Source organism: Thamnophis sirtalis, unplaced genomic scaffold (genome assembly GCF_051295495.1).
Source record: "Thamnophis sirtalis isolate CommonGarterSnake01/CBP01778 unplaced genomic scaffold, rThaSir2_p1.2 scaffold_4, whole genome shotgun sequence".
In the NCBI taxonomy this organism is placed as follows: domain Eukaryota; kingdom Metazoa; phylum Chordata; class Lepidosauria; order Squamata; family Natricidae; genus Thamnophis; species Thamnophis sirtalis.
In genome coordinates this window covers 12,233,162-12,248,426 of record NW_028261384.1, presented here as the reverse complement: position 1 = coordinate 12,248,426, position 15,265 = coordinate 12,233,162, and the positions used below count along the sequence as shown (strand labels likewise).

Genomic DNA, 15,265 nt, shown 5'->3' with positions numbered 1-15,265 from the left:
GTTTGTGTTTGTTTGAGAGTGAGTGTGTGAGTGAGAGAGGGATCCAATTTCTCTGTGAGCGTGTATCTGTTTGAGAGAGGGGGGAGGGAGGGAGATGGGAGAAAGGAGGGGGAGGGAGAAGAAAAAATGGGAAAACTTATTTTGCAAGGGGGAAAAATGCAGTCGTTTTAAATCGGAACTGAGCATGCCTGGCTGTGGAATTTTGGGAGTTGAAGTCCACAAGTCTAAAAAGTGCCTCACCAGCCATAAAGCTGACCGCACGTCACTGAGATCCAATAGAGCAGGGGTGTCAAACTCAAGGCCTACGGGATGGACCCGTCCCGTGGGCCTTGGGTTTGATACCCTTGCTCTATTGGATCTCTAAACCCAGCCTAATGTTAGGTCTAAAAAAAGCCATCGGTGAAATCCTCATAAAATGCTAGAGCTGTGCTGGCTGGAGATTACGAGGAAATCCCAAACATCTCTGTAATCTCTGTGATGAGGATGACAAACACAATCTCCTCCAACTACAGGTAGTCCTCAACTTACAACCATTCATTTAACAACCGTTCAGGGTTACAATGGTGCTGAAAAAAGTAACGTACGGCAAGTCCTCAGAATCACAACCATTGGAGGGTCCACATGGTCACGTGCTCACAATCTGAGTTCTTGGCAACTGGCTTGTATTTATAATGGCTGCAGTGTCATCCTAGGGTTGCGTGATCATCATTTGTAACCTTCTCGTGGGTCTTCCAAAAAAGCAAAGTCAATGGGAGAAACTGGATTCTGGTTTCTAGTGAATACTCTCCACAGTGAACAGTGGATTCACTTAATGATTGTCTGTTCGCTTAACGACTGCAGCACAAAATGGTAATAAAATCAGGTCTGTTGTGCGTTGGCCACGGTTATGATCTTAGTGGGCAGGCTCCATTCTGGTTGTAAGTTGAGGATTATCTATGCTCCCCTTGCTGTTAATCCATTTTAGTGGAAGCAAAACTTGCCCACACATCAAGGGATTTATTTAACATTTTCATTTCCACTGGAATTGCAGTTTATTTCAGGGCATTTTTGCAGGAGCTGCATGTCTACTTCATATCATGTATGATGTCCAGATTCAGGAAGAAATGTACCATTTAGTTGCAAAGAACCATGCTTCAGTTCTTTTAAAATCCTTTATAAATTGTTCAAATCAACCCCCCCCTTCCAAAATCCAGGCAAAAATTGCAATATTAAATATAATAAATCTTCTGGTTGTTCAGCATCATATAAAAACTTATCTGTGACGTGTAAACTCATTTGCTAAAAAAGAGTTTGAATGTGTAAAGGGAAGTTTTCTTTAAGCCTGTCAGATAATCAGACACATGAACGATGGGAAACTGAAATGATGGACATAAATACTCTTTTTTTGAATAGAGACCAGAGATTGATTAATCTGTCTTCCTCAGCTGAAAAGATAATTATCACGATAGCAATTGGCCACAAAACGTGACCAATAATAATAATAATCTCTCTCTCTCAATATAAATATAAATATAAATGGCTGTGTGTGTGTCTATGTTCAAGCATAACTCTCGAATGCCTTGAACAATTTCAACCAAACTTAATATACAAATACTGAATATGGAAACAAATACTGTGGGGGTAAGACACCCCTAACACCCTTCGGGGTGTGTGTTCTGTTATGCCATAAATGGCTTCTACCGTACTGCCATAAAATGGTTTCTAGTGTACAGTGCCATGGTAACTGCTTCACAGTACTCCACAAAGCGGGCCCCTCTGGTAAAGGAGACGAAATCAGGGGTTTTCCTGTCTAATACAGGATTACGATAAATACCTGGGCAATGCCGGGTTAACAGCTAGTTATCCTATAAAAAAATTAGGGCGACGATTAGAATGTTGTTGAATAAGTCAATTACTTTTCCCCCTTCCTTTTAAACATGTCCAGTTCCTTAGAGATTGCCTGGATAAGTGGACGAGAGTCCCTGTAATTATCTCTTGGTGAAGCTTTGCCTTTTCCTAGGGCTGAGAGAAAGTGACTGGCCTAAACTCATCCGAGGATCTTCATGTTGAAGGTGGGGCTAGAATTCACGGTCCCCCACTTTTTATGTCATTTGCATAAAGCCAGTTTCTTCTCTTTGGCTTCCCCCCACCAAAAAAAAAAAAAAAAAACAAATTTTGGGGGTTTCCATGTAACCCAAATTCTTGAGGAATTTGATACATGATGAACTCTACACCAAATAGAAAGTTGTAGGTTTGATATAAACTGTCCAGAGAATTGCTTAGTACTATATCCATGCTACGGTATGTCTTTGAGAAGGCCTATTCTCCTATATCTCACCCCAAGTGTCTAATTTATTACGTTGTTTTGGAGAAAAGCATGAAATAGGCAACTTTTCAAACAGACACTCTGCTCTGGGCTAATTATTACAATTGGTGGGTTCTTGTAAATCAAGGTGCAATTGGAAAGTATTGATATTGATGACAAGTTGGCTGGTTTATAAGAGTCACCTGACTTCTGTGCCCTTCAGAAGACCTCTACCTCTTCTGGAACAGGAGATTTTTTTTTTAAAAAAAAAACCCAGAGCAGTAGGTTAATATATGTGCAGAGAGAATTGAGGTTTGAACAGAATATTGTTAAGGTAGCCAACCTCAATCTGGTATAGATGGAATTTGGCTATTTCGACAGGGAATCGAAATTTTGGGAATTGAAATCCAACATATTTTAGAATAGCTGCTACAAGGATGATTATGTTATGGGGAGCTTGGTGCTCTCTGACCTTGGTTGTTTTCTTGCAGATGTTTCATTACCTAACCAGATAATAACATCAGTGCTATAAAGGAGTTCACAAACTCCACAGCCTTCTATTACCCTAATTGTTACCCTAAATGTTTGCAAGAAAACAACCAAGGTCGAAGAGCACCAAGGACCATACAGTTCAATCATGATCTGCACATATTCTCTATTGTGGTATCATCTTTAGTGTTATTTTTGATTTTGACAATACAACATTGGAGATGACATCCATAGTTTGTGTTTTAGGGAAGTATACTTTAACTGAACTAGAATATTTAGAATAGAATAGAGCTGGAAGGGACCTTGGTAATATTCTAGTCCAGCATCCTGCTGGAGCAGGAGAACCTATACCATATCAGTTAAGTGGCTGTGTAGCCTCTTCTTAAAAACCTCCAGTGCATCCACAACTTCTGGAGGCAAGCTGTTCCACTGGTTAATTGTCCTCGCTGTTAGGAAATTTCTCCTTAATTCCAGGTTGCTTCTCTCCTTGATTAGTTTCCAATTATATCTTCTCTTTCCTCTCTTTCGTTTTCTGAAGTGGATTGAAGCACGCTAGTTGCACAGCTTAGTTTTCCATAATTATAAACACTAATAACATAAGCTAACTGGAAAATTATTTAAGCTGTTCATACTAAACAAATTACATATGCCAACATTAAACATGTGTTTCAATACATGCCAAGTTTATAAACTGTTAGTCAAATGTTCCAATTATTCTGCAAGAGAATTCACAATGACAATTCTTAAGATTATCCTCTTTGCACCTTTAAAAGGTTGTCATTTTAAATTTATAGATTTTTAGTACAATTGTTATTGATGGGATGCATTTTCCATGCAATGGAAATTTAGCGGGGGAAAAAAACATGGAAAGGGCCATTTTGCTTCAGAAAATGTACTATAAATCTCATTTTTTATGATATTTGAAGCTCTTACCCTGATGACTTCAGGGTCAATTTCCAAAGGATTGTGCATCTGAAAGCAAGTGCAAAGATTTCTCTCTCTCTCTCTCTCTTTTGGCATGGGAAGGATTTTTAAAAAAAGAAATGCTAGAGAAATCTCATTGAGAAGCTCAGCATTTTAGAATAAATATACTAAAAACACAATTCTGAATTTATGTGAAAACTTTAATCAATCATACTTGGGAAAGAGACCTTGATTTTTTTTTTTTTAAGAAAAGACTGCCAGAAGTGATTCTAAACTACTGAAGGCAGATTGTATTGTTAAAAGAAATGTCCTTCTGAGTTCGGCTCCAAGTGGGGGAAAAGATACTGGAGACATGGAGGTTGCTTGGAAAGATGGTTTAATGGTGGACAGGACCACATGGCTTGAGCTCCTGAACAGAAAAGGGGGGATCACATGCTTTAATGTTGGGTGGAGAAGAAAAGAAGGGCCCGAGGAGGGGCTTGCTGGGCTTTTTATAATCTGTTCAGCCCCACCTCTCTTTTTCCTGTTCCTGTGTAAGAAATGTATTCTGATTGGCTGTCAGACCCCCATGGGGGCCACAGGGGCAACTCTCTAGGCTGTGTTTTGAATTCAGGTTTGGTTGAGTTCTCAGATGCCTTGTGGTGAGTGGGTAAAAGCTAATCATGCCTTAATCCCATCATTCTGAAACTGAAGGGGAGAACGTTTTATTATGTAAAGGGACTGTCTTAAGAATCTTAATGGCCCATTGACAAAGGGGGATGGGCAGGAAGCTGCAGGGAGCTACTCTGTCTTTAAAACATGTTTCTCCCTTTTCACATCCAAGGAAATGTAATATTCTGCCTTTTCAATATTTCCTAGGATATTTCATTTTTCTGGGAGAGGGCTGGGTGATAACTTTCTATAGTACACAGTGCAGTAAATACACGGCCTTTGTATTTTTAGAGTCGGGCAAGAGTACAGGTAATCCTGGACCTACAACCATTCATTTAGTGTCCATTCAAAATTACAACACTTAAAAAAGTGACTTGTGACTATTGCGGATTGCCATAGTCATCTGACAAAATTTCAGGCGATTGGCAACTGGCACATATTTTGCAGTGTCCCAAAGTCAGGGCAAGCAAAGTCAATGGGGAAGCCAGAGTCATTTAACAACCTTGTTACTAATTTAAACAATTGTGGTAATTTACGTAACCACTGTGGCAAAAAAAGAATATACGGTTGGAAGAAATGTTCACCTGGGTTCAGTTCCAAGTGGGAAAAAAGATGTTGGAAACATGGAGGTGGCTTGGAAAGAAGGTTTATTGATGAACAAGATCACACACCTTGAAAATGCTGGGCGAAGGAAAAAAGGGCTTTATGCCCTCTCTGGGCTTTTGAATTTGAACTTGTATTCTGATTGGTTGTCAGACTCCCCTGAGGCCACGCAGGGATAATTTTGTAGGTTTTCTGTGTCCCAGGCTTGGTTGAGCCTTGCTGGTTGATGATGTAATGAAAGGGCATTGGGCAATTCCTCCCATGGCTCTGCCTGAAGGAGGTAGATCTTTGTTATGCAGCATAGACTGGTCCAGGCCTTAATGGTCAATTGGGGAAATTGTTTTAGGGGAAATATTCTGTCCTTTTAATTTTTCCTACAATATTTCATTTTCCCAGGAGAAGGGTGGGTGCTAACTTCCCACAATAAATTGGGGCAAAACTCACTTAATAACTGCCTTGCTTAACAATGAAAATTTTGGACCCAGTTGTGGTTGCAAGCCGAGGATTATCTGCACACATCCTTCCCCACCGTGGCACGACAAAACCGTGCTCGTCAAAATAGCGGTGATAAAATCGCGTCGCTAAAGCCGCGACATCATCACCACGTGTCATCACCGCCGCGACAACAGCGCGGCGACAGAAGGGCGCTTTAAAACAGCGCGGCGGCAGAAAGCCGATTTAAATTAAGGTAAGGGTTAGGATTAGGTTTAGGGGTTTGCTTTAGGGTTAGGTTTAGGGTGAGGGTTAGGTTAGGGTTAGGTTTAGGGTTAGGTTTAGGGTGCTGAGTGCTTCGGAAGGCGCAGATTTGCCCTCCGCGATTATGTCGGGGCGGATAAGGGCTTCGCGGTTTTGTGGTGGAACCCTTCCCCACTTCTCTGATTGCTAAGCTACACAATCAATTCATATTTTAAAGCTATGACCTTCATCTTGCAGCACTCATGCCTGAAAGATGGGACCAAATTTTTAGATTTCCTTCTTTTATGTCCATCCTTTTTTTTTGTTTTGTTTTTGTTTACAGCATCTCACCAAACAACAAACCTCCAGAAAATCTGAAAGCCTACACTCATCTTTGGGATACTTAAAACACTTCACTTGGTGACCATTTGAAGTTACAACGGTACTGAAAAATGTGACTTATGACCACTTTTCACACAGATGACTGTGGGAACGTCCTCTGTGGTCATTGATTTACATCCGGACCCTTGACAACTGACTCACATTTACAACAGTTGCAGTATCCCAGGGTCATGGGATCACTTTACAACCTTCTGACAAGCAAAGTCAATGGGGAAACCAGATTCACTTAACAACCGTGTTACTAATTTAGCAAATGTAGTGATTCACTTAACAAATGTGGCAAGAAAAGTCATAAAATGGGGCAAAATTTACTTAACAAATTTCTTACTTAACAACATCAATTTTGGATTCAAATTGAGGACTACGTGTATTTGAATTTGGACAGTATTATCCTGCTATAGATATTACATTATTTTCATGGATCAATACATTTATTACTGCATGTATTTTTTTCCAGTGGAAAGTTTAAAATGTATGACACTAAGTTTCCATTGCTTCTTCAGAACTGAACTTGCTGATTATAAAACACTAGCTGATAACCCAGCATTGCCCGAGTATTTATTTATAGGTGGAAAATGTCTGGACCAAACGTAATTTCAATGTTGGATTCCCCCCCCCCCCTTACCAGAGGGAGCACCCTTTTGGAGTACTGTGAAGCCGTTACCATAGCAACTCCAGTGCCCTACATAGTAGAAACCATTTTACGACAGTACGGTAGAAGCCATTTTAAGGCACAACAGGCTGAACACCCCCTCCCCCCGAGGGTTGTTAGGGGTATCTTACCCCCACAGTATTTTTTTCCAAAGACATCTGTTTACCAAGTTTGGTTGAAATTGCTTGAGGGGTTCTAGAGTTATGCTGGAACACACACACACACACACACACACACACACACACACACACACACACCAAAGATCAGATTTGATGAGCATTTAGATGAAAATTTTCAAGGAATTCTTGAGCCTGTAGATTAGACTATGAAATTAAAAAACAAAACAAAAACTTAACAGCCCCTCGACTTACAACAATTCATTTAGTGACCATCTGAAGTCACAGTAGTACTGAAAAAGATGACTTATGACCACTTTATGGACTTATGACCATTGCAGCATCTCTATAGTTATGTGATCAAAATTCAGGCACTTAAGAGCTGGCATGTATTCATATCAATTGCAGTCTTGGGGTTATGAAAGCACCAATTGTAACCTTCCCAGTTGACTTTTGACCAGCATTCAATGGGCGAAAGAAGATTCACTTAACAACTGCAGTGATCCACTTAACAAGTGTCATGCTTACCGGTGGAAATTTTGAGTTCCGTTGTAGTTGTAAGTTGAAAATCTGTTTAAGCAATAGACAAACATCCTGTGATAATATGATTCAGTGAATAGAACACCAGCACAGGGCTGGATTTCTGGCAACATTACTGCTGGTTTAGTGCGTTTGTGTGTGCAGTTGCCTGTAAATAGGTGTCGTGGCAACTGGGGAATCAGTTTGGGGGCGTGGCGAGCATGCCGTCCCTACTGGTTCGGCGACCCAGTTGCATTTCCATTACCGGTTGCACTGCACTGGTGCAAATTGGTAGGAACCCACCTCTGTACCAACAGCAACTATATCAAATATGCTTAGCTTTTTATTAAGCAGCAAGAACCGGTAAAAAATATTTGGGAAGGGCCTGATAGCTTACAGATGGGCCAAATTAAAATATAGGCACATTACAAATGAATGTTCATATAGAAAAACCAGAGCTTCATTTGCTGGGCTTTCTTTACTACAGTATCTTCAATATTTTCAATATATCAAGATGGAATTATATATTTGTGGTGGCTTGAAGGAAGCTGCAATTCAAAATGGTACTATTAATCATTTTGGTTTGTGTACATTGGTTGGTTGGTCCTGTTTAGTATTTAGATCAGGGATTAACTGGACAACCCAAGGTTGAATATTATACTGGAAAGTCAAGAAAGGGCAGGAACATATCCTTAAGGGGGTCACTTTGGTGCAGTGGTAGGTCCGTTAGGTCCGTTTTTTGCCCTTCCCAGGCTTCAAAGGCTTTCTAGGAGCCTGGGGAGGGAGAAAATGGCCTCCCTGTCCCCTGGAGGCCCTCTGGAGGCTGGAAATTGCCCGTTTTCTGACTTCCAGGTTGAAGCCTCCAGAAGGCGGAAAATGGCGGAAAATGAAGGCCAAAATCAGCTGGCACATGCACACTGGAGCTGACAGGGCAACGCCTCATGTGCTCTAAGAAATGGCTCTACATGCCATCTGTGGCATACGTGTCATAGGTCAGCCATCACGGGGCTAAGGTGCTATGTAATAGAACCTGGAACACTGAATTCTAGTCCTTTGCGGGCCTGGAAACTGGTTGAGTTTGAAAAGATTAACTCATGACATCTGGACCAAAGTTTATTGTATTATTCAGTTGGAATAAACCATATTCTTGCCATAGTTTCTGACTCGCTGCCTATCCAAAATTTTCATTTGACTGAAAAAGTTACATGGATGGGTAATGGAACATCTCAGTTTTAATGAACTTTGGTCCAGTTGCCATGATTTAATCTTTTTAGATACTTTTGGCCTGGATGATTGAATCTTCATTTACGTGGTTGACTTGGAACTCAACCTATATCATAAAATTGTTGTGGTCAGGAAAGTAGATGGAAGCGTTATACACATTGTCTTGAGTTGTTAAAAAAATAAAAGTAGGATACAAACGTAGTGTTTTGTGTATATTGCCAACAAACTGCACCTATGTGTCTACATCAGTGGTGGGTTACAACCGGTACACTCTGGTATGGGCATACCAGTGCCTGCTGGGAGTACTGTGTACCGTTCCGGTACGGTGCTCTGGAGGGCCCACTTGCCCGCCTGCGCTCCTTACTGGTATTTGACCTCTTCGGCACTTCCGCGCATGCGCATGGAGCGTATGGCGCCTGCACGATGCTCCACCGAGTGTTATGGAGGCGTTGCAGAGCATCGCAGGAGGTGAGGACCCATGCGTGCATTCATGTGGTGGACACCGGGCCCTGTTACACTGTACTGGTTGCACTGGGATCTGGAACCCACCACTAGTCTACATCATATCAAAAACTCCTAGTTGGGGAACAATTTTACGTACTGCAAAGGTTGGGCTCACAGGCTGTGCATGCTATAAATCAACCTACTCATATTCAATATTACAATGAGCAACACCACAAATATAGGTAATCCTCAACTCACAACCACAATTGAGCCCAAAAGTTATGTTAAGTGAGAAATTTATCGCGTTTTGCTCTGTTTTACGACTTTTCCTGCCACATTGGTTAAGTGAATCACGGTAGTTGTTAAATTAATAACTCGGTTGTTAAACGAATTTGATTTCCCCATTGACTTGTCAGAAGGTCGCAAAGGGGATCACATGATCCCCCCCAGGGCATTGGAACCGTCATAAATGAGTCCGTGGCACGACAAAACCGCGTTCGACTAAAGCGCGCCCGATTAAACCGCGTCGCTGACGTCATCAACAGGGCGACAACAGCGAGCGCGGAGAAAGAAGGGCGCTTTAAATAGCGCTTTGAAAGCAAGCCGATTCAACTTAAGGTAAGGGTTAGGTTTAGGGTTAGGTTAAGGGTTAGGTTTAGGGGGGTTAGGTTTAGGTGTTAATTTTAGGTTTAGCGTTTACAGCGTGCTTCTGTCTCCCCGCGGTTGTCGCCCTGTTGATGATGTCAGCTACGCGGTTTCGTCGAGTGCGCTTTAGTCGAATGCGGTTTTGTGGTGGAACCAAATGAGTCAGTTGCCATGCATCTGAATGTAAATCATGTGACCATGGGGGATGTTGCAATGGTCATAAGTGTGAAAAATGGTCATGTCACTTTTTCCAGCTGAAACTACAAACGTTTACTAAATGAACGGTTGTAAGTCGAAGACTACCTGTCAACAATTAACATTAGTTCCCTGTGCCTGGATTTGCACATCTCTTGGTCCATAAATAAGCTGTGTGTTTTTTATGATATGGTGGTACTCTATGCTACTTTTTGTGTTGTGTACATGTGTTGCTCTTTGTTAGTCCACTTGAGAGTAGCCTTGACTGAAGAGGCTTACAAATTCACAAATAAATAACAAATTTTGTCAGCTTTTGGCTTCGCGTATCACAATCCTCAACTAATAAATTTTACCCTCAATCTCCCAAGTATTTTCCCTACAGCGAGCAGGGCAGACTTCCCTTCCATTGGCTCTTCATAAAAACAGAATCCCACTTTTTTTAAAAAAAATATTTTTAAATTTTTTAAAAATGCAAATAATACAAACATAGTACATATCAGTGGTGGGATTCAAATGATTTAACAACCGGTTCTCTGCCCTAATGACTATCTGGGTAGGTGGGGCTCAGTGGTCATGTGACTGGGTGGGTGTGGCCAACTCAAGGTCACTCAGGTTGAAGGGTGCTTGGCCTTAGTTGTTACAATGTAATAAGAGTTAGGAGAGGCAGTTTCTGTAAGCAGGTCAATAAAGATTAGGCTAGAAACAACACCAGAATGTTTCCTTCCTGCCTTCCTTACAGGATTAGCCCTGTAAAGTGGGAAAAAATAAAAGGAGATTTCTTCCAACAATCGGTTCTCTGAACTACTTAGAAAGTTACCAACTGGTTCTCCCGAATAGGTGCGAACTGGCTGAATCCCACCACTGGTACATACATATACATCTAAATACAAAAAAGGAAAAAATACAAATATTACAGTGCACCCCTACCCCCGGAGACCATTTCCCCACCTTATATTTCTTTTTCTATAACAACTAAAAGGTATACAATATATTCTAATTGTGTCCTTATCGCCTCCAAAACATATTCTTCAGTAGGTTTATTCCCTTTGCCTTCCACCAACACTGTTTTTATGAAATCCCCCCATATTTCATTATACTTGTTTGCTTTAATCATCCCTTTTTAAAATTTAATTTGTTGTTAATTTATCATTTGTTGCCATTCCCCATATTTCATTATACCACTCATTTTTTGGAATATCCCAATTTCGTCCCCAATATTTAGCCATCACAAATGCAGCTGCCATTATCAAATTTACAATCAATTCCTTTTTGGTTCCATTTATATCCTGTTTTTTCCATCAGCAACAGTAATGCAAACCTTGGTGACACATCTAAATTTACATTCAGCAGTGCACTAATTTCTGTAAACACTATGTCCCATATTTTTTGTGCACTATCCTGCAACATATGTTTATATGTTCCAACCTCTTTCTTGCACTTCCAACAAATATTTGTATATTTACCATCGCCAGAATCCCACTTTAAGAGCGCTGGGGTTATGGGTGAAGTTAATTCAACCGCCTCTGGAAGGTGACAAAAACTTCGCCTTTTATAAATTTAATATAGAACATACCTAGGACTAAGTGTCCTAGTGAAGTAATAAAACCCCTGATAATTTTACTAAGATTTTTAAGAATGACGTTACAAAGGGAAGAACAGGAAATTAGCTACATTGCGTAATAAAAGATGTGCATGCTTCTAGGTCTGATCTTTTCTTGTCTGTATTTGATTATTTATAATAATCCCTCAGTATTATCTGCATCCTTAAAACATTTTTTTGAAAAAAAAAGAGCGCCTACTTTCAGCTCCCCGCCGAGCACCGAAGCTCCGCCTCCTTCCTTACTATTGGTCCTCGGCGATGATCAGCCCCCTCCCACCATGAACAGCGATTCCTCCCCCTTCGAGCCTGACCAGCCCACGAGCCGCTGGCGCCCCTACCGCTTGTCAATGTCTGCGCAGGCGCACTTCTCCCGTGAGGCCGCTCTCCTCAGCGCTCTCACTCCCCGCCGCAGCAGGGCGGACTGGCACGCCCCGCGCGAGGGAGGGGGCGGGGCGGGGCGGCGTCGGGACGTTGGGACTGCGCGCGGTGCTGCCGCCTATACCGCGGTGGTTGTTGTTGTTGTCGTTGTCGCCGCCGCGGGTGGCGTGTTGGGCCCGAGCTTCCCGACCTGAAGAGGGTCCCGATCGCCAGGCGTTGCCCACCGGCCATGGTCCCTCGCTTCCCGCCTGAGAGACAGGAGGCGCGGGGGCAGCAGCAGCGGCCATTGCTGGAGGGGGCTGCCCGGCGAGTGCTATGACAGGATGGACGCGGACGAAGTGACCATCCGCGAGCAGAACTTCCACAGCCAAGTGCGGGAATACACGGTGCGTAGTCGCCCCGGAACGGCGGGCCACGGCTGCTGCTGCTGCTCCGTTGCGCTCCTTGTCACCGGCTGAGGCGGGGGCTGCGACCCACCTGAATCCCCGGCCTGCCCGCGTGGGATGAGAGGGGGAGACCCTTTCTTGCAAAACACCCGTGGCTGGTTTTGGCTTTGAGTCTTCCGTTGTCACTTTAGGTACTCTTAACAGAATAACAGAGTTGGAAGAGACCTCGAAGGTCTTATAGTCCAACCTCCTGCTCTGGCAGGAAGCCATATAACCATTTGAGTCAAGTGACTGTCCAGTCTCCTCTTAAAAGCCGCCAGTGATGGAGCACCCAAAACTTCTGGTGGCAAGCTGTTCCACTAGTTAATTTCCCTCACTGTCAGGAAATCCCGCCCATCTTAAAGTTGGTTTCCCCATGCTGGCTGGGAAATTATGGGAGTAAAAGTGTGCTTAATTCCCCATCCGCCCTTTAAAGTCACTTTCTCTCTTTCCTCCCCTCGTTAAGAAAACAGGTTCAGCACCACTTGTGCAAAGTGTTTATGGTGTTTTTTTTTTTAAACCCTGGAAGTTAATAATGCAATGTTTCCCCTTGTGTGTATTTTGTGAGGACAAAATGCAATAGGAATGTGATTACTTGTTGCCACTTCTACTCTCTGCAGGTCAAGATATCTATTTCCATGCTCTGGAAGCTCGGGAGAGAAGCAGTCAAAACAATATAGAGTTCAATAGTTTCACACTTTCCCATTGAAGCCGGTAGAATTTAGAGTGGAGGATTGCAATCCTCCCAACCCAGTTTAGCATCGAACAGATATTCTTTCAAATTATAACCGCAAGTGAGCACAACATTTCTGTTGCTAAGTAAAACAGTTGTTGAGCGGGTTTTGCCCCGCTTTCATGACCTGTCATGCCACAGTTAAGGAATCACTGCTGGGTGGTTATTAACACGGTTATGAGTAAATCTTGGCTTCTTCATTGACTTTGCTTGTCAGAAGATCACAAAAGATCACATGACCGCGGGACTTTGCAACTGTCATAAATACATACCAGTTGCCAAGCATCCAAATTTTGATAAAGTAACCATAGGAATGCTGCAAAGGTGGTAAATGTGAAAAAAGGGTCAAAAGTCACTTTTTTCAGTGTCGTAACTTTGAACGGTCACTAAATGAATGGTTGTGTTGACCTACTACCTTTATTTCTACTAGTTTTAAGACAACATGGAAAATTTTACTATTGATAAACATTTCGCTCACAAACATAAGTATAGTAATTAAACTTTTGCCACAAGTGACATGCTTAGATGTGTTTGTGGTACATATGGAAACTAAACGTGGTATATACGATGAAATCCTTTAAACTCTTATACCAAAATTATGTGGTGGATGCTATATGTTTGCAGCCTTCAGTTACTTATAAAGTAATAAAGATGGGATAAACAGCTTTAAAAAAATAATTGTAAACATGGGAAATCTATATAGTACTAGGAATGGGGAATACAGATTACCAGATATTATATTGCAATATTATGCCAGATTAAGAAAAGTATATATTAATATATTATGTAACTTTATTTTTATTTTTTAAATCAAATTTAGAGACCGCCCATCTCACTGAGTAACTCTGGAGAGTGTACAATTAAAAGCTGAAAATCATATAAAGACCATCCTTTTAGTAGGGGACACTTAAAACAGGAGTGTAATAATTAAAATGAAAAAAGCTAGATAAGCGCCTCAAAGCACTAGCTAACGCAAAGATAGCCTACTTCTCTCTGAGCCCCAAGCAAATAATCAGGGCCATGTATTCAAACTCTTCTGAAAGACCTCCATTTTTCAGAGGATATTCCAAAGGACAGGAAAAATTGCAGAGAAGGTTCTCTTCCTATACCCTGTTAGTCAAAATTGGTTCCTGAAAAGATTGGCTTGAATTCTGGTTTCATTTAATATCTATTTTTCATCTTGGTGTTAAACTACTTTATAATATTATGTCAAACTGAGTCAGGTGGTCATCATTTAACTTAATCCTACTATCGAAGTAATAGTCCACCCATTCTCTTATTGGCACAATTGCTAAATGTGACTTTTTGTTTCCATATTATGCTTGTAGCAGATGCATTTCATTAGTTTGATAGGATTATATTATCTTTCACATTTCTTTCACATTTCACATTTCATCCAAAAGAGAACTATAGATATAATCCATTTTTCTTTTTATTATATTTATTTGTAAAAGTCTAGGCCACCTATAACATTGTATATTAGCTTTTACTAGCTTCCTGAATTTTAATAATCCCATATGTTAATCACTACAGGCAGTTCTCACTTAATAATGGTAATTAGGAATGGCAACTCTGTTGCTAAGTAACACAATGATCTATGTTGTGTGATTGCACCAACTTATAATATTAGTTGCAATAGTTACACCTGGTGTCATTAGGTGACTCTTGTACCTGGCAGTATCCTGCGGTCATTTGCTACTTTCTATTAGCTTCTCCATTGACTTTGCTTGTCAAAATTTTTCAGTGAAGGTCAAATAGGATGATTATGTGATAATGGGATATTGCAACTCTCAAAATTGTGAGCTGGTTGCCAAATGTCCAAAACACAATCGTGATTGTGGGGAGAATGTAGTGTCCGCAACTGTGAGGGCCTGTCATAAATCCCCCTCATTTAGCATCATCACGACTTTGAACATTTGTTGAAAGAGTGGTCATTCAATTAGGATTACCTTTATACCACACTGAATGATATGACCATCAATTGCAAATGAACATAATTTGTCCATCTTCCTGCTTTGATATTGTATGCTCTAAATCAATCTCCTAATTCCTGTGTACATTGAGTTTTTAACTGTAATGTTACAGTGAATTATTCTCACTGGTTTGTGGTATCCAACTTTGCATTGTTTCACTGTAGAGACAGTACATAGTGGATTACATAAGCTTTTAAACAGCTATATGAGATTTTTCTAATTCATGATGTCATTTTTTGCCATATCTTATTAAGTCAAAAGGAAGAATCTGTAGTGCTTTCTAGTGGACTAGTCAGTGTAGCCTGCATTCAAGTTGTAGCTATGCATTTCTTG

At 41.2% G+C, this 15,265-nt stretch overlaps 1 protein-coding gene across 2 annotated transcripts in view; it reads left to right on the top strand.

Annotated features, from left to right (window-relative positions):
• The first annotated feature begins 11,892 nt into the window (after positions 1-11,892).
• Positions 11,893-15,265, top strand: part of LMBR1 (limb development membrane protein 1) — a 62,228-nt gene continuing 58,855 nt past the window's right edge. The window contains exon 1 of one of the 2 annotated variants that reach the window (XM_087712488.1): positions 11,893-12,187. In XM_087712488.1, coding sequence (XP_087568614.1) covers positions 12,125-12,187 — 63 coding nt within the window. In that variant the 5' untranslated portion in view covers positions 11,893-12,124. The remainder of the gene's footprint in view (positions 12,188-15,265) is intronic. The other variant, XM_087712487.1, reaches the window with a different exon arrangement.